Here is a 25,817-nt window from a genome sequence, read left to right as displayed (position 1 = left end):
GTTTTATATCTCATCATAAGAGTTTTAGTCACTGTATACATTCAGTGAGTTTTGTGGATGCTGATGTTTTCTGTTGACCTTCAAATATGAGGTGTCTCTGGACCTTATCTTGGTTCTCCAGCAGTGTTTAAATTCCTTCCCAATCGAAGTTGCCTTTAATACCTTATACTGGGCTCGGCCTGAGTCGTCCACCGTAAGTTTTCTTCTCCTTGGTGTATTACATTGATGTAAGGGTTCTGGTAATAGGCTTTGATTGAGAGCATTTTAGCCCTTTGGCCGGGAAAAACCCAAAGTGCTCAATGGAGCCTTACACTGTCAGTGATCGGACCTGCAAATAATCACACGTATTCTTAATCACGAATGCCTTGAAGTGCTACTACCGAGTGGAAAACTTTGTCAACGTTCACAGTTTTTATGGTATTGAGTTGTTATGTGCATCTTGGTAGCATGATATTGAGCATATTTCCAGATGATTTTGCAGGATTGTGGTGGTAAAACATTAACTGGAGGCAAAAAAGGCTCCTGTGAGATGAACTTAATGCATGTGTTGATTAAAAATCTTTCTCCAACAAAGTACATTACAAACATGCAATGGAGGCAGCTGGCAGATGCGGCCAGGATAGCTGTTTCGTTTGAAGTTTGCACATTTAGCTTATGGTCCCATATTTCTGGGGCATTACATTTATAATGTGCCTCTCTGCAAACTTTCATTATGTTTTTGAATATTTTAAAACCTTACCACAATATATGCTGTGCATTCTCACCTCTGCAGAATATATGGCTAATGCGGTTCTGAAGACATAAGAGGTCATGCCTACTCTTCCATTTATCTTTTTCATTGTTCTGTGCCCTGTTTTGTAAAGTCAGCTGCATCGAGGATCATAGAATAAATAAGTGGAAAAACCTGTGATCTTCCAAAGGGAAGACAGAAAATTTCATTTAGAAAACGCTTTATGGTAACAGCATACACTCAGACGTTTCCTGTAGGGCCTAACTCCAGTTAACAGTGCCGACAAACACTTCCACAAAACAAACAAAATGATCAGATCACATCAAAATAGGAAATGGATGATAAACCAAGGGAACACTAATTAGATAAGATTGACAGAGACAGAAAAAAGGCAAAAGCGCTACATACCAGATGGAAAGGAGAAACTGGGTAAGCAAAGGTGCTTGGGCTAACTCCATAGAGGTCCTCTCTGGCACTGAGAAGACAATTCATTCTCCATGAGCCTTTACTTAACTCTTGGGAAATAATTCTGCCTCCATGCTTATTCAAAACTTGTCTGTTTTCTTCTGGAAAGGTTGCTAAGTCAAGGTGTCCTTTCCTATCAATATACAGTATTAATAAGGTTGCAAAAGTTTTAAAATGATGTTCCCAATACTTAAATCGCCCCTCCCAAAATACAAAATATTACAAGTCAAGGTCACTAAAAGACAATACACAAGTTTGGTCATTATATTTAATGGTACAAAGCATTTCAGAGTTTTGATACTTGGGGTGGCTCATCAAGTACGTATGCTTGTTCACTGCGAGTGATTCACTTGTTTTGTACGTTGAAGTAATGGCTAGCAATTGCTTTGCATCCTGTTGTGGTTCCTCAGCTTGACTGAGTCTGTGAGGACCATGACTGAGGAATGATATTTACAAAGTTACTACTTAAATGCATCTTACTGTGGGCCATCAGTGAGGTGGAGCGTGAAAAGGTCCTTTTACAATCAGGGCATGAATACGGCTTCTCGCCGGTGTGGATACGCTCATGACGGCGCACCATGGAGGCCTGACAGAAACTCTTGTCACAGAAAGAGCATTGATAGGGCCTCTCACCAGTGTGAACCCGCTGGTGAACTGTGAAATCTGACTTCCTTACAAAGGTCTTCCCACATTCGCCACACACCAAGGACCCATTCTCATGACTCCTTAAGTGCCTCACCAAGTGGGAAGATTGAGAAAATACCTTGCTGCACAGAGCACATGCAAATGTGGGACTGTTGATGGGTGTTTTGTTGCTGGAGGTGCACAAAGTGTGCTGGTCCTCTGGGTTTATGTGTAAAGCAGGGAGGTCACTCATGAAAGATTTAATTCCAGATGAGTCAATAGAGGGATCATTCTCAGATTTTATGGTGCCAAAATTCGGATCTGTGATAGGAGGTTTTTGCTTTTTAGTACATGCAGGGTGCTGGCTGTCCAGGTTGCCATTTGAGGTCAATAAAGAGGATTTGCTTTCAGATATTTTGGAACTGCAAGCTGAGCGACTCACAAGTTTGTTGCTATCGGATATAGCCAGAGAAGCCTGATCCTCTGAATTTATACTTTCACAAACCTGGCCGCTGATGAGTGTTTTGCTCTTTGAGGTGCACGAAGACGGCTGCCACTCTGATTTTATTGGGACAAAAACTGCATCATTGATGGGTATCTTGCTGTCAGAGGGGCACACAGGGGTTTGATATTCAGACCTTGTGTTGGCAAATGTTGAGTCTCTGAGAAGTGCTCTTCTATTGGATTTGCGCCTAGATGGTGAGTTCTCAGATTTTGCAATGGAAAAAGGAGAGCCATCACCAAGATCTAAGCATTTGGAATCCTCCATAGATGTGTGGGCATTGGAGTCTGTGCAGGTATCCTGTGTGTCGGTGGTGTTCACTGTGCTGTTGGAGGTCAACAGGGAAGGGTGGACCTTCGAATCGTCAGATATATAATTTTCATCAACACTGGGTGCTGAGATGTTGGACTTGAGTACAGTAGGATGGACCAAAGAATCCTCACAAATAACCTCTGCCTCAACAGCGTGCTTTGGGTTTTTGGACGTGAGGTCTAAAGGAGCGACCTTAATGTATGTGCAGTTATCATTTTCACCAATGGTATGTTCTAGGTTATTGGTAGGGAGCATCAAAGGACAGGCCTTAGAATCTGCACAGTCATAATTTGCATTACTGTTCGGCGAAGTGCTTTTGGAAGAACGTGGAGAAGGATGCACCATTGAGTCTGAGCTGTCATTTCTGGTATTGCCTTTGGACGTAGGGCTGTTGGAGGTGAGCATAGAAAGAGAAGAATTAGAATCTGTGTAGGCATCGCTGGTAGCTGCACTGCTACTGGAGGTACCCACAGAGTGATTATCGAAGATAATGGTTACTCTGTCTGAACGCTTCAACCCAAAGTGCCTCTTCTGGTGCTGGCGAAGCGTAGAAGGGTCTGAGAAGGTGTCTTCACAAAAGGGACATGTGTAAGGCCGTTTCCCAGTGTGGGTGTTGTGGTGAATTAGCAACAGTGAATGGCGGGAGAAGCGCTGGTCACAAGCACCACAGCGGAAGGGTCTGATTGCTCCATGGGTACGATAGTGTAGGTCATAGTCTGATTTTGAGTGGAACGTCTCACCACACTTGCTGCATGGGATCACTAAGTCAATGTCACTCTGCTGGAGATGTATTGGTACCAATAAGGAACTATTAGTTGCGGGGCCATCAGAATAGAAGGGCTGCTCTTCAGTCACTGCTTCTGCGACACTGGGGGCTACTTCTGTGACAACTTTCTCTGGTTCACCTGGCAATATGGAGTAGGTCACATCAAGGGAATGACGTCTGTACTTTCGCCCAGTTATATGAGTTTTCTTGTGACTTATTAGTGAAAAGGAACGTGCAAAGGTCTTATCACAATCTGGGCACTGGTAGGGCTTTTCCCCCGTGTGGATGCGTTCATGGCGGCGCACCATGGAGGCCTGGTAGAAACCTTTACCACAGAAAGAACACTTGTAAGGCCTCTCACCAGTGTGGATACGCTGGTGCACAGTAAAGTCAGATTTCCTCACAAAGCTCTTCCCACACTCACCACAGATCATAGTGGTTAGCTCATGAATTTTCTGGTGCCTCTGCAGACGGGAGTAATAGGAAAAGCTCTTGCCACAGTCTTTGCAGTTGAAAGGTGGCTCACCAGGAGGCTGGCTGTTGTGACCAGGCTTCATTCTTATGTGCCTCTTTTGGTGCTGACGGAGCAAGGCTGGGGTAGTGAAGCTTTTCTTACACTGTGAACAGGAATAAGGGCGGCTTCCTGTGTGTACATTCTGATGAATCTGCAGCAAACTTTCTCTGGCGAAGCATCGGTCACATTCTGTGCAGTGGTAAGGCTTACTGCCGACATGCCCCATATAATGTATATTATAGTTAGATCGCCTGTCAAAAATCTTTCCACACTCATTGCAAGGGAAGACCTTTGCAATGTGGCTCTGCTCATGTTTTTGCAAGGCTGAAGAGGATTTGAAAACCTTCTCACAGTCAGGACATGAGAAAGGCTGGTCTATGTGTTGCTCAACGTCAGAAGAAGATGCTGCAACCTTCTGCTTTTCTGTCTTTGTGTCAGTCTGCGTGCCAGAAAGTGGTTTGGTTTGCGACTCCTCTGCATGTGTCATCTTGTGCTTCAGTAGAGATATGGAGCGTGCAAAGGATTTGTCACAATCCGTGCACTGGTGGGGCTTCTGGCCGGTGTGTGTTCTCTCATGGTGACGCAACGTGGAGGCCTGGCAAAAGTTCTTGCCGCAGTAGGTGCATTCATATGGCCTCTCGCCAGAATGCATCTGCTGGTGCTTAGCAAAATCGGACTTCTTCGTGAAAGTCTTCCCACATTCACTACAGACGAGGATAACACCTTTAGTCAATTCTTGCTCCTCATTCGCCGGGGCAATTGAATTTCTATCAGGATGTACACCTTTCTTCTCCGCCAAATCAGAGACAGCAGATGGTGAAGAAACCCTACTGCTTTTTTCCTTGAGGTTATCCCGTTTTGAAGATGTGCTTCCTGTCTCGGAATCTTGGACCACATCCTCACACTTCACAAGGGCTTCCCGCCTAGCCCGAAGAGTCCTTCTAACGGAGTTGCGTTCTGGCACGATGCTACATTTGTAACCTTCATGATCTTCCAGACTATATTCATTCTTCGCAGTTTCAAACTTTTCATGCTTTATCCGATACATGACTGGGCCCTTCCTCTGAGTCATCGTTAGGCGCAGTGTAAACTGAACAAAGGACCGTTTAAGTTCTGGGCAGCCTAAAAGAAAAAAAATAAACAGAAGCTTTAGGTTATGCCTCTTGTAGCTACTTTATTTTCAAAAGGGTTTTAATGTTATGGCTAATTACATCATACATGGCCTTAGTGCACATTTATTCTGTATACACATCGGAAAGACAGAAGGCTGGTGCACCCTCAGCCAATGAAACAAAAGTGTATTTAAAATGCCGGGCTGGTTTTAGTTCAGCATTAATTTGTATCATAACAGACAGGGGTAGCAGATGAGACATCATGAATTCCTTTACCTACAATACCATCATAGTCTCATAGTCTCATATCTCATCGCTTAGAGATTCAAGTCTCCTACTTGCTGCTGAGGTTAAAGAATTAGAGAAAATGACTGGTACTCCAACAGACCAGTTTACCTTTTGTTCCTGTCACTACCTCCATGACCCAAAATACCAGGAGTATCATGGGTAGAGCATTGGGTACCAAAAGGTAAGGCAAAAGGTGCATCTTTTATTTAATGTTGAAGGATGAAGGATGACATGAATATATAAGTATTGTAGATACTAAGGAACACAATACATTTCTCAAAGCAAACCAGGGTTTGAGGGCCAGGTCACTTTGGTACCTTCTAAAGTCTGCCAATATTCAATAGAAATGCCATCTTGGCAAAGCTTATATATGCTTACATACCCCTACAAAACCCCTATACAACTGAAAAGAAATCTAACACCAACAAGTAATTATTCTTCAAATGGAAAAGGTACCATAAATAAATTCAATGTAGCAAATTTCAGTCCATCATCTTCTTTTATTTTTCCTAAATGATTGCACATGGATTAAAATCAGCCAATGCGTTTCGTTTCTGTTACACTATGAACTTTATCGGGGCTGAAACAATCACATAACAGATAATATAAAACACCACACATAAAAAACCTATAAAATGACATTACATACTTACATATATATAAAACACATTTAAATCTATGAATCTCATAGAGATCATACCCTCGGGTATAGGTATAAGGCACATGACATACTACATAAAAGTTACACAGGTCCCAACATTTAGAACAAATCCTCCCTAACATACCCACCTATGTACAAGAAAGTCAACCTCATTCAAATTTGTACATCATTATATCACACCTCACGTGAATGTGCATTAGAGGCTTGGATTCTGAGATGTCCGCATCATGATCATAAAAACAGGGGAGAGATACATACAAATGTCTACATCTTCACATTCCACCTCACAAGGTAGAATGTGAGGTGGAAACTTAAATATAATTTGCTCAGTAGCAACATTTTAAGGAGGAAAAAACACACAGGTAAACTTATTAAGTTGGAATACATATTAAAACGATAGTTATTAATATATATAAACAGGCGCTCCATGTCTAGTGTGTATAATAATTTAAAAAAGGATCTCACCTTAATATATATTATAGTGTATTCATAACGTTTTACCCTAGGGTATGATCTCTATGAGATTCATAGAGATTTTAATGTGTTGTGTTTATATATATATACGTAAGTGTGTAATGTCATTTTATATGTTTTTTATGTGTTGTGTTTTATATTGTCTTTTATGTGATTGTTTCAGCCCTGATGAAGTTCATAGTGTGACAAGAACGAAACGCGTTGGCTGATTTTCATTCATGTGCAATAATTTTGCAAAAATTAAAGAAGATGATGGACTGAAATTTGCTACATTTAATTTATTTCTGGTGCACCATCCATTTGAAGCATATCCTGTTTTTTTTGGCTTCCAGTGGCACTAAACGGCGGCAAGTGCCGGAAGAGGATGCACAGGACATTAAATTGAACTTAACGGGATTGAGGTGCAAAACCTGTGGTCAACCACTGTTAGCTTTGTGTATACCAACAAGTTATTGCACCACATTATGTGTCCCAAAACTCCTCCTTGTAAAACAGCACCACAAGGTTTGGTCAAGGTATTGGAGAAAGCCGGAACTAGAACTACATCAAGTGAGTTTTCTGACCATATTTATTGCCAATTTCCACACAGGACACAGCTGTATGTCAGGCTTTTTTCCAGTACTATGGCTTATATAAATTTCACATGCAGTATTGTTTCTCTACATAGATACAGGTCCATCACAAGAGGGAAGCTGCCATGAATGTTTCCCCAGGTCTCTATTCAGGGCCCTGTGCTGCCACTGCTAAATGTATGTGATATATTCATTGTGAAGTGGGTAACCTCAGCCCCAAGACTGTGGACCTTCTTCGAAATATGTCCAAGGACACTGCTCTTCTTTGCAATGAATCACTGAGGTAAAAGAGAGGGGCCTGCAGATATTAGTGACCTGGGCCCCACAAAAGCTTATAACAGCCCTCGTTAGAAACATGGGAATCAAATCTCCCTTCCCACTCACACTGTGAGGGCAATAAGACCCGTGATTGCAAAGCCTTTTTACTTCAAGAACTTTGAAAAAACGCAAATGTTAATAGGCATTAGCTATGCTTCTTTCGTTTAATCTTTTTTTTATGCTTTCATTGTGATTTCCAACCACCTCCTCATAAAACACTCACAAATTTAAAATTGCCTGCAATATTGCTATAAAGCAGGGAGTTTGTGCAAGTAACTGTATTTGATTTGAAAAGCTCTGAGGAACAGTTTTCTGATGTAGAGGTGTTGGCCTAAAGCTTTATGGGAAGGACACACGAGTACGAAAAAGGCAGATTATACCTCGTTAGACCATGCATGTCTGCTTTAGAAACAAGCATTTGCAATGCAATAGGTCTCGCATTATTTAAGTTTGAGCTATTAGCATTGTAAATGGCAATTGTTTTTTGCTTTGTGTTATAGTTGTTTTTTTTTACATAAAAAGCTACATATAAAATATGTTTTATTAAAGTTATTTATGCAGTATCTAAATTTTGTTTGCATAAAAGAGTACAATAATATCTTAGTAAAAAAGTCAAATATTTTAATGGTAATTCACCAAATGTTCATTTATGTGTTGGTTTTGAAAATAGCTAAATTAATAGCTTTGTCATTTACAATGCCAATAGTTATAACTTTCGCAAATGTGACACCTATAGCATTTGTAATGCAACATTTGTATTTACGTGACTTAGATGTATTGATATTACAAATAACAATGGCTTTTAATTTTTTTTAATACTTAATAAAAGTGATTGTAATTTATAATGGCAATAGCTTAAACTTTTGTAAATAACTTTTGTGAAGATTATGTTCAGTGTATTTTATTGTAACGAAATCCAAGAACAGAAGTGAAATATTAACATCTTTTTGTGACATTTGTAATAAAGCTTGAAACATTGAGAGAACATATTTGTGCTGTGGTGGTGCTGAGTGATGCTGTGGTGGTGCTGAATGGGGCTGTGGTGATGCTGAGTGATGCTGTGGTGGTGCTGAGTGGTGCTATGGTGGTGCTGTGGTGGTGCTGTGGTGGTGCTGTGGTGGTGCTGTGGTGGTGCTGTGGTGGTGCTGAGTGATGCTAAGTGATGCTGAGTGATGCTGTGGTGGTGCTGAGTGGTGCTGTGGTGGTTCTGAGTGATGCTGTGGTGGTTCTGAGTGATAATGTGGTGGTGCTGAGTGACTGTACTCACTGTCACTCTGCACTCACTGTCACTCTGCACTCACTGTCACTCTGCACTCACTGTCACTCTGCACTCACTGTCACTCTGCACTCACTCTGCACTCACTGTCACTCTGCACTCACTGTCACTCTGCACGCACTCTGCACTCACTGTCACTCTGCACTCACTGTCACTCTGCACTCACTGTCACTCCGCACGCACTCTGCACTCACTGTCACTCTGCACTCACTGTCACTCTGCACTCACTGTCACTCTGCACTCACTGTCACTCTGCACTCACTGTCACTCTGCACTCACTGTCACTTCGCACTCACTGTCACTCTGCACGCACTCTGCACTCACTGTCACTCTGTACGCACTCTGCACGCACTGTCACTCTGCACGCACTGTCACTCTGCACGCACTCTGCACTCACTGTCACTCTGCACTTACTGTCACTCTGCACTCACTGTCACTCTGCACTCACTGTCACTCTGCACTCACTGTCACTCTGCACTCACTGTCACTCTGCACTCACTCTGCACTCACCCTGCACTCACTGTTACTCTGCACGCACTGTGCACTCACTGTTTCTGCACGCACTCTGCACTCACTGTCACTCTGCACTCACTGTCACTCTGCACTCACTGTCACTCTGCACTCACTGTCACTCTGCACTCACTGTCACTCTGCACTCACTGTCACTCTGCACTCACTTGTATCTGTCTGTCTTTGCTTTATTTTTTTTATATCTGTACATGTCTGAATTAGCTCATATGTGCGTGAGTGCTTGTGCGGTCATATATGGAACAGTAATGAATGTAACTGCATGAACGTGTGGGTTTGTGCTTGTGTGTGTGCGCATATTGGGGTAACTGTGCATGGTGTGGATTGCATGTTAGCATGTAACCAACTGATTTTGGCCTCAGAAGTTCACAAGCCCACAATTACAGATTTCACTCACTGGATCAGGCTGAAATCCTGAGCCAACTGAAACGCCCACCAGTAAGCTGTAACACAAAGACAAAAGACCCACGGGCATTTGAAGTTCTACATGTTTTCAGGAGTCAGCAGCCAATTTAAAACACATTTATGCAAATACGCAAAGAAAACTTCCAATCCTGCATCTGAACTTCAGTAGCACGAACAGGAAGGAGAAGCCAGACAGGACCTGCAGTGTTTAAGAAAGAAAAGTCTGAAAGTAACGGGGGGAGTGGGTGGGGTGCAAATGAATGCTGAAATAAACAATAGAGGAAAATCAGGAAATGTACTTGCTGCTCCAGAATTGAATGCAGTCATCTGTAAATGAAAAGCAATATTAAACACTATTGCATACTGGATCATCGGCAATGCATTGTGATTGGCTAGAATGTCAATTTATACGTATCTGAGGCTTTCGACACACAACAAATCAAGTGTAACACCTGCCTCGATTTTGAGGAAAGTTACTGTGTATGAAAAACTGACACTTGCAAAAAAGCTAATCCTGAAATGATACCACTGACTGACTGCACTGGACTCTACGGAAGAACTGACAGTGGTAACATAACGTTTTATAAAACTTAAGAATTCATACATATTTGTGTGCATTCATCAGAAGTTATTTCATATAGGTCCCGACTGCCACAGCTTGTGCGCAGTAAAAATTCAACAGTCTAGAAAACAAAACCCATAAAAGGTAAAACTGCATTATATTGTATTTGTTTTTTGTAAAGGTGTATATAATATATATATATATATTTTTTTTTAAAGAGCCTTGTATGCTATAATGTATATGGGACAAACCATGTTGGGTTTTTATCAGGTGGAAGGGTTTATTTTCCATGGGGCAGGGATGGCAAGCACTTTGGTCGAGTACATTAGATCCTGTATACCTGACCCTTATGATCCAGGCTAGACTATAAATCAGTACACTCACCATCTCTAGAGGCAATAACAATGTTGTGTGTAGACTGCAACTTAACGAATAATAAACATACAAAATATGTAAACCTTAGTACAACAGCAGCTGTCATTTAAAATCAGTGCTCATTCACACTTGTGGTAATCAGCTCAGAAATGAAGAGTTGCAATTTATCATGGCATTAAATTAATGCCAAATGCCGTACTGTACCATGAATACAGATTACTACTGGCTATCCGCGGTGCCAAACAAGGGAACCACTTTTTTTTACTGCAGACATGCAGCAGTGCCTCAACCCACTGAGCAATTTCACGGGTGGGTTGTGTCTGATGATCTGTGGTTACGGCAGGGTTAATATTACACGGCACAGCAGCTCGGAATGTATCAACCTGGGGAGGATGAAAGCTTCCTCTGGCGAGGCAAACCTTGTGCGGCAGGCACACAAACCCACCGAACTATCCTGCTGGCAGTGTCAGTAAATGGCTGCCACGTGCGCTACGCACTTGTGACTTGGACAGACTTTCTGCTTTTACACAAGTCTGGCGGCCTGGGGGCTGCGTTCCGGAGAGTGGGGGCAGAAGAGGAGTGTGGGGGCGGGGGCGCGAACACAGGCACCCCCCACAGGATTAACGCACCCCGCCTGAATGTAGCAGCTCACACAGATGGCATTCATTATCCGTCTATCAACCCACTCACGAGACCGAGAACTTGTGCTCCGTGAATTTCTTGGACCCGGGATCGAGAAGGATCGACAAGGCCATTCGCTGCTGTTAGTCTGCTATCCCACATGACCGCCCTTTACCACCAGGTTCTTAAATGGAAGTTAGACCGATTGCCTTCTCTGCAGCGTTTCGCAAAGGGAATAGATCAGTCAGCAAGCGAGTTGTAACAAGCTGCATGTGAATACAACAAGCACTGCCATGGTGATAAACATCAAAAAGCACCAAATACTCACAATCGAGGAACTTACATTTCAGGATGGCACAGTGTTTAATTTCCTGCTTACAAGAACAAGTAAATGAGATATCTGATGTTCTCACATTCAATAATGTGACATTATTACAGGGGGTTAGGCACACCGTAACAGACTGCTATTGCAACACATAAACCCACTGAAAACCCTCACCCACCCTCCGTATCCCCGTCGAAAAACCTACATCCAGGCACTAAAGTGAGCGTGGGTGTCCTCAACTTGGGAGGGGGGAGGCTATGCGCGCTTAATGTGCGAGTGTAGAGGTGGCATGTGAGTGCAAGGGGCGCCAGTACGTGGTAAGTGTGGGGTGTAATTAAATATAATGAAATGAGAACAAACTCCAAGTTGTCGTCCTCCTGCTGGGCTCTCACCTTCCTATACCACGCAAACACCAAACTGCCCATCCCCCTGCTCAAGCCGCCGGCCTCTCCTTGGAACAAGCATGGCGCGTGCTGCAGTCCGCCGCCGGCCTGCGACCAGGAAGTCAGGCAGGCCGGGCGGGACAACCGGAAACAGGAAGTAGGAGGGCGGGAGCCTACCCCGCCTCCCACGGAAGAGCCGCGATTGTTTTGAGCACCGGAGCAGGTAGGAGCCTACCCTGCGCCCCGGTGCCGAAGAAGGAAGGAAGAGTCCTGCTGCCGGTGAGAGCCGAGGAAGCCGGTGATTGGGGCTTCGCCTTGTTGGGGGGGGCATGTGTGTGCGCGCGCGCGCGCGTGCGGCGGCGGGCTGTGTATGTGTGTGAGCGTGCGTGCGTGTGTGTGTATGTGTCTTGGAGTCTGTGTGTATGCGTGTGTGTGTGTGACTGTGGGGGGTTGCCTGTCTGGGTGCCTGCGTGTAAGTGTAAATGCGTGTGCATGCATGCGCGTTAGCCTGACTTGCTGGGAGTATGGGAGGGAAGTGCACGGCGCAGGACGGAACGTGCGCGTTCGCGCAGCCAAATCCGCCTGCTAAAGCTCGTGACAGTTTTTTGTCCCTCATTCCCCGGCATCGGGCAGCTTTAAGTCTCCGTCCCTGGACGCATCCTTCGGATGCGAATTCCAGGGCGAGACCTAAAAAGTATGGAGCTGCTGAGGCTTCTTTGTAGATTATCACTTTTCAAGGAATGCTTTTCCTCGTATCTAGGATAAAAATGGGCCCAGTCACTTCTGCATCTATTCCCCAATGCTCTGCCCCAGGTAGAGGCAATTTCACCATAATCCATGCTGGGAGTAAATAAATGCCGAGGACCAGTTGTTTGAACCCTAGATGGTCCCAGACCACAAGGGTACCTACGAGAGATTTGTTCCCGCCTGCAGCAGTAGAGTAACTGGCAGCAATTTGCCATTAGTTACATATAAGGTCTTAAACCAAACAACACTGATTTTATTTCAGTTTTTAACTGTCAAACGTTTTAATTTTGTATTTCCTTTTCCACGATATGTGTGTGATTTTCAGTTTTAATACCAGCCATGATACTTCTTTCGCTGGATTTATAATGCTCCGATTTTCATTTCAATTTTGGTTTATTATTTCAGTTGCTAACATTGTTGACTTCAATAGCCCAAAGAAACACCTACAAGTCCTGACAGTCTGTGACCAAAAAATAAAAACAGGGACAAAAGCCTCATCCTATAAAATGAAAGAAAAGGGTCGGAGTTACAGGACTGATAGACATAGCAGACAGACTGTGACATCCTGCAAGATTCTAGTTACATGAAATTGTTATTATTATGATGACACTCATATAGCACACTTTACAATTTGTCGTGTCTCTAGTTGCTAATGCTGTGTGTTGGTTGATCCAATGAGGGAACTACAAAATACTGGGATTGCTGTTATACTGATGACTGACGCTGTGCATCATCCTTGGCATTCTGATAGACTTTCTTACTTGGTCTATCCCAATTTGGGACAGATCCCCTGCATAACCTGGATGCGACTGCAACAGGGTTGACAATAAGTGGTAGTGGGGAGATGCAACATCAGCTTGCTGAATACAACAAGCTAAAAAATGAGAATTGGGGAAAATGGGTGAGAAATAAAAGGCATAGTTTGAAGTGCAAGTAAATGAGGCTGCAAAAGAAGAGAGGAAAGCAGAAGAAGAAAAGAGGAAGGTAGGAGCAAGGACAGAGAACAGAAGAAAGACGGTGAAGAGGAGGGATGGACAGAATCGAGACAAGATGTTGAGGAAAGCAGGAGAGGGAGGAGGAAATTGAAGCATAATCATAGAGATGACAGAGAGAATGAAGAGAGGTGCAAGAAAAAGGAGAACGAGTGGGAGAGAAAGAAGGAAAGGTACCAGATGGCTAAAAAGAGTGTGTGTTAGAGCAATGGATATTAAAGAATATGAATTCGTAAAACTATGGTTTGCAACAGGACAAGAGCAGAAATCATTTCCTGGACCAGCCCTATTAAATAAAGCTGGATTGTGAGTGGGGGGTTGAAAACCATAACTCAACAGGCATACATGCAACCTGCTTCAAACTACACGTTGTTGGCCATTTATTGAACAAGTATAGGTAAATGCAATAGGTTTCGCCTATGTGATAAATAATAAGCAGTTTTTTTTGTTTTAAGTTGTAGCTTGGTGAACAGTTGTGCAATATAAGTTACTGAAACTCTGTTAAAGCGTCATGACTTGTTTATTGACAAAGGCAATATATTGTACTGTTTCTGGTGGTACTATAAATGGGCGAGTGCAGGCTCATTTAAAGCACTGGCTACATATAGACCTATTCCAGTGAGATTTCTACTAAATTCACAAGTTATCATACGTTTTATATTTAAACTATAGGAGTTACAGAAACTTGCACAGATATTTACTGTCCTTCCATTATTTACTGAAACATGCCTACAAGGTTGCAAATGCATTGCATTAATTAAAAATAATATTTAAAGCGCGGCCACAACGCTCTATTAAGGCACTAAATAATAATAAGAAATCACTGAAACTTGGCTGCAAAACACAAACATAAATGAGCTCATATCTCACTGCAATTTGTCCCTACCGCCGCCTGCTTGCATGTCCGATGTTCACAAACTCACTGAAAACTACAACTCCATGTTGACAGCCCTGAAAGCAATTGCCCCCCTACAACTAAAAAGAAAGTCCAACAAAGTCTCTAAACCATGGTTCAATTACAGCTCAAACGCAGACAGACGCAACCTGTGATTAGCAGAACGCTCTTGGAGATCCTCGCCATCTACAGATCTCCTTAAGATTTTAAGACTGAGAAGGAGTAGGTACAACAAACACATCAGATCGGCTAAAGTGACCTTCTTCAAATCCCAACTGGACAAAGCTAAATATCGACCCAAAAGGCTTTTGAACTGATTAAGCTACAATCCAATAACAGTCCTAGCCAATGATCTCTCATCTCCCGCCCTTAGCCAAACTGCAATGACTTTGCCGACTACTTCCTTGAAAAGCCGAGCAGGATTGAATCGGATCTAAGGTCTGCCCTGATCGATCTGTCACTCTCTCCGGACTCCTCCTTACCCTCGCTGCCTCTTATTGTGCCCTGTCTCTCCCCTATAAACAATGCCTAATGGAGTCAATTCACACCCCTCAATGACACATCGTCTTCAACATTTATTTGACCATGAAACCTTCAAATCACTTCAATGATCCCATCCCCCCAATTTCTTATAAAGAAATGATAATTACACTAGTCTGGCTCTGGCCCAACATTATCAATGCTTCTCTTGTTCAAGGTAAGATCCCTGACTGCCTGAAGTCGGAGCTTGTTCTGCCTATTCTCAAAAAAATAACGGCTGACCCTGAAGCTCTGAATAATTTTCGACCAATCACAAACATCCCTACTCTGGCAAACCTCCTTGAGAAATGTGTTCATGAACAACTGTGTAACAACATTAAGGAATTCCAATTTCTTGATCAATTCAAATCGGGTTTCCGTCACTGCCACAGCACCGAAACAGCCATCACTCATACAGTTGACGACGTTCTCACAATGCTTGACCAGAACAAATCTTGCCTACTATTTCTACTCGACCTCTCAGCTGCACTTGACAATGTCAAACATGACAATCTACTTAGCCTTCTGGAATGTAGGATGGGTCTCTCGGGCATTGTACTAAAATTATTTGCCTCTTTTCTCAATAACAGAACGCAGAGAGTCAAATCCAAACAAACTCTAACCAATTCTAGTCCCTGCACTCTGGGGGTGCCACAAGGATCCTCTCTCTCCCCCACGCTTTTCAACCTATTCATTGAACCACTTACTGTAATCCATAAAGCATCTAACATCCAATATCACATATATGCGGATGACACGAAATTGTACATGAACATTTCTTCCCCTGAAGATATCAAGATACTCAACGGAACCCTGCACAAACCCCAAAATTGGTTAACCTCCAACCAACTCAAACTAAACGCCCTGAAAACGGAAGTCCTACTTATCTCCCCATCCAAGCAAACCCCAATTGTGGAGAAATATTTGAAAAACCTCTCCGCTCTCAACTGCACACCTCACATCATAGACTCTACGGAACTGTTGGGAATAGTGCTGGTTAAGAACTTTAACATGCAGGATCACATCAGCGCATCTACATAAGGAGCGAATTTCCAACGAGCATCCTAAGGAAACTTAAATCCTACCTTCCCCAGGATGACTTCAAATCTGCGGTGCAAGCGTTAGTCATCTCACTGATGGAATGCGGTAGTGTTACACACTGCGGGCTACAGAGATACAGATTAGCCCCCCTCAGAGAATCGCTGAATGCGGGCGGCTAGGCTCATCACTGGCTCCAAGAAATCCAACCACATTTCTCCAGATCTGAAATCTCTTAACAGGCTTTCATATGAGGCAAGGATTCAATTAAAACTTGCATGTAACACTCATAAAACACTGCATTTCAACACTCCTATGTACCTGGCAAATAAGTTCGAACTGTCGGGAGGTGCCCGTTCCGCAAGGAACTCCAGTACCTTGCTGCTCAAGCCGAAGAAATAAAAAAAAATTAAAACCTACTATCATGCATTCTCAGCTATTGCCCCGAGAATCTGGAACTCCCTTCCTGCGGAAACTAGATTGATTCCTTCAACACTTGCCTACAAAAAGGAAGTGAAAACTTTATTTATGAACACTGCGCTGAGCTAGAAACTTTGGTCTTTTTGTCTCCTATCATGTACCACTGATTAATGGGTTACTTGGCAATTGTATGGCCCCAATGCCTGCCTCTATTATGTCATTTTGTACTTGCTGTTATTGCTATATATCATTGTTTTTCTCCCACAATTATCTACCTATGTGTTCCGCAACTCGTATGAAAGTTTTCTGATACCCACTAGGGTCATGTTTGCACTATTTAAAACTTTTAAATAAATAAATACTAAGCTGAAACCAATGAAAAAACGAAAAGAGTTCGAAGAACTACGAGTCCGACATCCAAGAAGACCAATCGCCGTAAAGCTGTGCCAGGGAATTAATCCTATAAACTTGCACCTAGGCAAATACAATTGTAGCATTCATTATAAAAGCTCTAATTATATTTGTTGAATGAAACTTACTAAAGACCATAAGCCCCAAAGAACTGAGAGTGCAAGAATCAAGGGGACTATTCAGAGCTGTAAATAAGCAGAAGTATCAGAAAAATGGTTTAAGGGGACCAGCCAACGTTAGACATACGAAGAGGAAAAGGCAAAAGAGCCTCCAGACAGACGGAACAAACACTCAAGTATTCATAGGTCAAGAGACATAGCAAAATGTAAACACAACCCAGCGAGTCACAAGTGCACTTAAGAATACCGGAGCTAAAATGGGACATGGTATGCAGCAAAGTACAACGCAGCTTACTTTAAGCAACAGGGGCGGCTCTAGGGTCATGGTGGCCCTGGGCAGGGAGCGTAGGTAGGGGGCCCCGGAAGAGGGGGTCCGGGTGGGGCAGAACGCGGAGGCCAGTAAAGAGGGGGGGGGTCAGGGTGTTTAGAAGTGGAACAGAACCGGAGGCCGCCAAATCCCTGCCAGGGGCCACCACACAAATATGTATCCATCCTCAGAGGATAATTATATTAAAGATATATATTGGTGTGGTGGCCCCCTGGGGTTTGGTGGCCCTGTGCAGGTGCACAGCTTGCACATGCCTAAGGCCGGCCCTGTAAGCAAGCTCGAACTAAGCGAAGCACTGCATCAATCACAAATGTCAAGACAAAGGAAATAGGATCCAACCAGTGTACGCTTGCAAACATGATTTTTAAAGAGGTGACAGGTGTTGCTGCTGTAGGCTAATTACCCATTCAGGCGATCCCCACATAACAGGTCTAAAATTATGTGGATGAAGTCCCACATCATTACAATGAGAGAGGATGTAGCCTTAGGGCTAGAGTGGTCGACTATGAAGCTGGGGAACCGGGTTCGAGTCTCGGCAACAACGCTCAACATCCTGTGATTCTGGCCAAATCACTTAATCTCCTGTGCCTATCAAAAACAAAAAAAACAATGAATGTGTCCATCTGTCCCGAAACCGGTGCTCATGTAAAGCCGATACCCGTTCCAGTTTGCGCTATATAAAACTCTATTTAAAAAAAAGAATCGCCGTGCAGGTGGAAACACTGAAAAAAATAGCACTAGCTTCAGGAGAGGGGTATTTGAAACTGCTTGGGACTCGCGTTGGCCACTCTATCTAAAGGAAAAGAAAGGGAACATGTACAAATATCTCAGACTTCTCCATTTGATTCCACAAGAGGCTCTAAAGATGTGACCAAAGTAACTGCAAGCAAGACAAGCGCCTAGGAAGAGACCTGGGGAAAACCACTGAAAGAAAAAGATGCCGCCCAAAGAGAGATGCATGAGATCTTTGTAGGAGGGGGTGATATATTGGTGGGGGGGGAGAATTTGTCACTTCGCTTTTTTAAATTTTGTTTCTCTTGTGCTTTTTTGTTCTCTACTTCGTACTATCACTTTTGTGCTTCTGTAATTCACTGATAACTTCTTGGCTGCCTACGGAAGTAGGTGAGAGCATGTGCAAACGCAATTTATTAAAATAAAAAAGACTTACACTAAAAAAATTATCTGCAAAAAATAGGTTATGAGGGCCTCGCCAAAATCTTTATCTGGCCCCAACCCTCAAAAAAGCCTTTAATAGCCTCAATAAAGGAGATATACCATACACATTAAAACTTACTCTAAAATGAATGTTATCAGGTACAAGAGAAAGAGAGAATATGAGGAAAAAAACAGCATTTTGTTTTTATTTACAAATGTATTTGGACTAATAAGAGTTAAGGTTTTAAAGGGGCCGCTGCGAGAAAATCACTATATAGATGTGTGCCACTTATCAACTATGGCTAGAACATCATAAGGCCTTGGATGACATATTTAGTTTTCCCATTTATGTTAAGTTGTGTTGACACGAGCTAACAAACCCGTTTAAAACCAGCTCATGGTCCATATCAGCTGCCAAGGGGTCCTGAAGCAAGAAATGCAATCGAGCAACTGGCGGGAGGAGAAAATCTGCATTCCAAACATTCGTGGAGATGTACAAAAATTACGTTTTATTTGACAGTTGTTTCTATATCAGAGAAGTATGTGTTGAACTTCCAGTGTTCAAATGACAGCCCACTGTGGAGTCAAGACCGATTTACATAATTGCTATCTTTAGTGGTTCGGGAAACAGGAGATGGGACGAAATTGTCTAGGGTGAGTCAACAAAAGGAGAACGTTTCCAACATTCATAAAAGTTTATAGTTAGTTAACACATATGATAAATAATTTTCTAAAAATATCTTAAAAACATAGAAATAAGGAAAGTGGGGGCAATATGTATAGCTTGCTAACAAATATATAAAGGGGTACAACAAGAAAAAAAAGTCTATGCACAAACGAGTGTCAGCAAAGACAGACACAGAAAATTCACACAAATTCCTCTACACAAGATAACAGTATTTGACTAAATTAAGATTAGAGTACATAGGTGTTGTTAAGTAAGGAGAGATTGATGTAAAGTTAATAAAGGTACAAGTTACAAGCGTTTAAATACAGTATTTGACTAAATTAAGATTAGAGTACATAGGTGTTGTTAAGTAAGGAGAGATTGATGTAAAGTTAATAAAGATACAAGTTACATGCGTTTAAATACAGTTTCTGATAGTTTGTGGTTATGTAAAATATGCGCCCACTCAGCCCTTGTGTTCGCGTTCTCATGGACTCTCTCTGGCAATGACTTTCCAGGCCCGAGGACACAGAGCAGATGGCAGTAAGATCATCCTGATAGGAGCCGGAGGGGTTTCTCAATGGGCCACAGTGCATGAATGCTGCGTGAACCAGAAAGATCTACAAGCACGCTTGAAATGTGTGAAGGCAGGGAGAGATAAGGTCAACAAAAACAGGGTGCAGATGAAACTGAATAAAAGAAGGTCCACCCACCAGAGCGGATGAAAAGGAGTACATGGTCCCAGGGAAACTGATAACAGAAACACACAAGGAATAGCAGGAAACAGTATGCTTTAGCCCCTTCCTTGCTCCCGTCGGCCGTCGCGAGCACTACCTCGCTGGTGCTGCGAACGGCCAACGGCCGTCACAGCCCACCCACCCCTTGGAACGCCCACACTGCGGCGAACTAACCGTCACGGTAAACGGGAGAAAAAGTAAGTGGCAAGCACACAGCCAATTACAAGTAAGGGCGGGATGTAAGTCCCTTTTAAGATTTATTTTAAATGTAATAGATTTCACAAGCACAGCCCTGTGCAGGCGAAACCTAAAAAGGGACAATTAGATATTATATGGTATTATCAATATACAACTGTATTCTCCCCATGTAATTTGTAACAAGTTTACTGTGATTTATTTTGTTTTACCTCATGCAACCTGTAAAGTTTATTTATGTCTTTCACTATATTTTAGTCCATCAGATTTTGTATTTCATGCAGTTTATCTAGTGTATAACGGAAACTTGTTTTTATTTAAGTGGCAATTTGTTCTTATGTGAAGCAGACAGTCACTATTTTGGTCTAATTAATGCCGCATGGAACTGGTAATAAGTAAATATATAAAAAGTAGGCGTTGGAGACGATGAGTGATAGAACTGAATGTGAGGGGCAGTCAGGCTGCTGGGCCCTTTAATGTAGTTTTAATGATTCAAAATAAAAAATGCAATGGTCCACAAATCGGTGGAGTGGAAGTTACAGAAAACTGGCTCAGAGGCATAGTAATTTAGGGTTAGCAATAATGTACCAATGACAAACCATGAGTGTACTGAGACAATGTACCATTATATATATATATATATATATATATATATATATATATATATATATATATATATATATATATATATATATATATATATATATATATATACACATACATACATACATATATATATATACACATACATACATACATACATATAGCTATACTGAAACCTTGCATGTTTGCACAAAAACAATGTATTTGCACTTTTGAGTGACAGGTATCAGACTATGTAGTCTAATATTGACTATTTGCACTTGCACTTTATTGTTCATGGCAGCTATATTATGAACTTGCGTGTTTGCACAGAATTGCGGGTTTTGCACATTATAATGTCCAAAATTCAAGTTTATGAGTTAAACTAATGACTCCTTGCACTTGCACTTTACGCCCCAAAAACATTACACATCTTTTTTGTGGATATACACAATGTGGGCTTTCCAAGTGAGTGTCTTTGAAGTAAGGAGACCACTAATTATAAAAACGAGAACCCATATACTGTTTATAGACATCTGAATTAGTCATCAAAACTTATCTCAGAGTCTAAAGTGACCCAGTTTGCTATAAGGCATTCATCTAACAAAGCATTATGCTGGTATCAGATACAGCTACTGATGGGAGGATCCCTAGCGAGAACCATAGAATGGGGGCTGGTGATCACCATTATCAGTAAAACAGAGATAAGAGTTAAGGAATACAAGGGTATTACCTCCGGACGTCTCTCAAAATCACTCTGACACTGAGTGGGCTTAGAAATACAGCACAATAAATTTCATTGAGGTTTAAAAAAAAAAAGGGAAAAAAAAGATAAAGCAATTGTATGCCAAGTACACATGACACATACTGATGTGAAATTAAATTCATTAAAATCACAGTGCAAATAGGGCACCAGAGCATGTAACCGGAAGCTATTATATTGATAATGGGTATATTTTGAATTTTGGAAAATTACCATGATGACCTTTTTTCTTCACAAAATGTAGTCTTTTGTCTATGTTTTCTACATCACAGGTTGGAGGAAGAACACATAAAATGCATTGTGGGAATTTGGCTCATTTGTGTGATCAAGGCATGGGATCCTGCCCGTGACAAACTGCTGATAAAATAATTCTGGATATTCACCTTGTCATTGTGTCGGATTTCGATGTGAAAGAGAATGCACTTTTATACTCACTAATGGCACATATGTTAAAATGAAGACATGTTCTAAAATTATTTTTTTGTGATGTTTTTGACGAGTATGACAAGATATATATGCATATACTGAATACTGTTATAAAATGGCTGCCGATGTTGAATAAGCTATTGGCTGCACTTGAGGTGGTTAGTCCTCTGTCGATGGTAGACAGGGGATTAAATTCAAAAAGTATCGTACCATGTTTACAAACGTGATCAAGGCGTAAGCCGAACCACGTTGTGTTGAACGATTAAATCCTTTTGGCACAGCGTATCTGTGTGTCCGGGCTTTTCTTCAGTGTATGGAGGAGTGTTGGAGATGGAGATGGAGATGGAGATGGATATATATATATATATATATATATATATATATATATATATATATATATATATATATATATATATATTACCTACTGGCAGTCGCCAGTAGGTATATATAGTTAGGATTTTTTCTCTATGGGTTTTTTGAAAATTCTATGTCTAATAACTTTGGCGTTTGTGGACGGAATTGGCTGAAATTTTCAGGAAAATGGCACATTTTGTTTCTGAGCAGCCCCTGAAAATTGGGGGGGGGGGGGTTCGTCCAGGGGGGGTCGAGAAAAAAGGGGGGTCCCAAAACGTGTTTTTAACATTGAGTTTTCCATAGGGCGGTTGGCCTCACTTTTAGCCCGAACGGCTGAATGGATTTGCACGAAACTTGGCAAAATTGTAGAGACTGGTAGCCCGATGTGCCTTTTGTAGGTCTCAATATATGTGCTCCAGTGGATTTTGAGAAATTAACGTTTAAAAAAAGATATATATCTGTAACAGCGGACCGGGCAGCGCTCCAGTTCGCGTACTTTTCGCGCAACGGAGCTTTGTGAAGCGAAGCTGATTGGTTCTCCGGCGTCTGTAAACATTCCAAACAGTCCGTAGCGGCCGCCATCTTGTCTCTCGGTAGGATCGAGAGACAAGCGGAGGCCAAACCGAAGGGGCAAATGACCATAAGGGGGCATAGTAGATCCTCCCTGACCGTTTAGGTTTGATGTGGAGGTTTTAAAAGGGCCCCGCGGGGCAAAAAAAAATAAAAATAATAATAATCCAACAGCTGAATGGATTTGCACGAAACTTGGCAAAATTGTAGGGACTGGTAGCCCGATGTGCCTTTGCTAGATCTCAATATATGTGCTCCAGTGGATTTTGAGAAATTAACGTTCAAAAAAAGATATATATCTGTAACAGCGCACCGCTTCGCGTACTTTTCGCGTTACGGAGCTTTGCGAAGCGAAGCTGATTGGCTCTCCGGTGTCTGTAAACATTCCAAACAGTCCGTAGCGGCCGCCATCTTGTCTCTCGGTAGGATCGAGAGACAAGAGGAGGCCAAAGCGAAGGGGCAAATGACCATAAGGGGGCATAGTAGATCCTCGCTGACCCCCTAGGTTTGATGTGGAGGTTTTAAAAGGGCCCCGCGGGGCAAAAAAAAATAATAATAATAATAATCGAACGGCTGAATGGATTTGCACGAAACTTGGTAAAATATTAGGGACTGGTAGCCCGATGTGCCTTTGCTAGGTCTCAATATATGTGCTTCAGTGCATTTTGAGAAATTAACGTTCAAAAACAAGATATATATCTGTAACAGCGCTCCGCTTCGCGGAGATAAAATTATATCTGTATTACCTAGCTGTTGCTAACACCAGTTAGCGACGGCTAGTAGGAGATAGCGACCATCTTGGGCCCCACTTTGCATGTGAGTGATATTTATCACTAATGACATGCAAAGTGGGCATGCCAAGATGTTAGCGACTGGAAACAGTCGCTAACATCGCTATCTCCTATTATCAACTTTTGGAAATATTCGAGATAAGCGCGAATATCTCCAAAAAGTAACAGCTGCCCTGAGCAGTTCTTAGCCATGTTATCCAATGGGAGGTGGATAACATGGCTAAGAGCATTAGCTCGGTAATGCATGAATATCGCTGAGTTTTCAGCGATATTAATGCATTGCAGTCGTTTTTTATCGTATTTGCGATAAACCTTGATAATAGCAAGGCTTATCTGCGATAATTTCTGACGGTAAAAAAATCGTTGCTAAGCATCGTTAGGGATAAATATCGCTTAACTTTGGTAATATGCCCCAACGTCTGTTAACGTTCGATTCGAAGGAAATCAGGAAGTGTTGAAAAACATTGTCTGCGCCATCTTGTCTTTTTTCAAATGCCACACTTTTGTCGTGCACGGCAGCCATTTTAGATGCCTTGACCAGACCCACTTTGTGCACGCTGTCGATCCTTAGCATGGCTCCCCACCCTCGCAAGCATCTCCCCCAGGCAGTGGTCACCCCCGCTCTCGGTCTTATGCATGGGTAATAAACCTCCCCCCATCTGCGCTGCTCTTCCCTGAGAATCACACCCTGTGCCTGCCCGACACCTCCCTTTCGCCCTATTCACTACCGCACCCTCTGACACTCCTTTTCCTCTGTGTCCGATTGTCCAGGCTGGTCCTAGGGTATCAGCTAGCCCTGCAGATGTAGTTTATGGCCACAGCTGTAAAGAATCACCCCTCTTCAAAGGAGTTATAGTAGATCAAGGCCCACACTCGATGAGATCCGTCACAGCAGAAGCGTTGCTATTATCTGAAAACCATCCTGTATTGTGATTGGGGAGGGGACCGAGCCTGAAGCGGAAGATTCCAGGGATGACTCTTTGTACATCAAAGTTTTTACAATTATGTGTCACATTAAAAATATATAGCACTCCGACAAAGTAGTAAGATTATAAAACTTTAATAATTTATAAATATATACAAGAAAACAAAAATAGTAATAACATATAAACATTTTTAGGGAAAAACAACGAAGTAGCGGTCGGCTGTGCGAATAGTCCCAACGCAGCACAACGTCCAGATTTCCGGCGTGGGGCGTCGCGGGGGGTGGGTCATCAGTAGCAAACTGTTGTGCGAATAGTTCCAAGGCAGCAGAACGCGCTGAAATCTAGATGACACGAAAGTGATGTCTAGTAAGTTGCCACCCAGCAAATAACGGCGTGGGGCGTCGCGGGGGGTGGGTCATCAGTAGCAAACTGTTGTGCGAATAGTTCCAAGGCAGCAGAACGATGGCACCAAGGTGATGTCCAGTAAGTTGCCGCACTGGTTTTGGTATCCTACAATGCTGTTCCGAATAACGGCGTGGGGCGCCCCGGGGGAGGCGGCGTGAACGGGCCTCTCCAGGTGGAGTGTCATCTGTTGTAGTGGGGCGCCCCTTTACCGTTTCAGTTGCCATTCCGTCCGTTTTTGGTCCACTGTGTCAAAAGCCGCAATTCAGCTGAGTTGCGCCCACTCTTGCGGTGCAGCGATAGGCGGCTGTCACAGGACTCTCAAAATGGCGGCAGGCTCTTTCCTTTTTGGGCCTGGTCCACTGAAATGGCCCTGGGACACCTTGGAAATCGGACGCTTGTCTGCTAGGTCTTGGACCCCATTCTCGAAAGCGTCCCCTCCGCCTTGAGAATTCATCAAAAGTTTTGGGGGCCCGACTCCTGCAGGCTTCTGGTGGGGAGCGGCTGCCATGATTGCTCGCGGAATGACCACGACGGAGCTACGAGATGGTGGTGCTCTCATGCTGACGCCAGCTTCAGTCTGAAACATCCAGAAACAAGGTGGGGCTTTCATCGTTTGGGAAAAAAAAAAGTTTTCATCCAATGAAAAGTGTTGTTTTTAGGTCATATGATCAAGCCTTCCATCATTAGGAAACCAAAAGTAAAATGAACCAATGAAAAGTTTTATAAACAAGTCACATGACCTGTTATGCGGCATAGGGTATAAAATGCGGAGAAAATACGTTGGCACGTGAGGCGGCGTCAGTAGCGGACCGATGTGCGAATAGGCCGAAGGCAACACAACGCGCCAAGATCCGGATGGCACCGAGGTGGTGTCCAGCAAGTTGCAGCACTGGTGTGGCCATCCTACAATGCTGAAAGTCGGCGTGGGGCGCCCCGTTGGCCTGTGAGTTTGCGTCAGTAGCGG

At 42.8% G+C, this 25,817-nt stretch overlaps 1 protein-coding gene across 1 annotated transcript in view; it reads right to left on the bottom strand.

Moving 5' to 3' along the window:
• Positions 1–1,449: 1,449 nt before the first annotated feature.
• Positions 1,450–25,817, bottom strand: part of LOC144755018 (uncharacterized) — a 69,748-nt gene continuing 45,380 nt past the window's right edge. Inside the window, exon 2 of the mRNA XM_078643453.1 lies at positions 1,450–5,035. Coding sequence (XP_078499579.1) covers positions 1,602–5,035 — 3,434 coding nt within the window. The 3' untranslated portion in view covers positions 1,450–1,601. The remainder of the gene's footprint in view (positions 5,036–25,817) is intronic.

This window comes from Lissotriton helveticus, chromosome 1_1, assembly GCF_964261635.1.
Source record: "Lissotriton helveticus chromosome 1_1, aLisHel1.1, whole genome shotgun sequence".
Classification (NCBI taxonomy): domain Eukaryota; kingdom Metazoa; phylum Chordata; class Amphibia; order Caudata; family Salamandridae; genus Lissotriton; species Lissotriton helveticus.
This window is presented reverse-complemented; position numbering and strand designations above follow the sequence as displayed.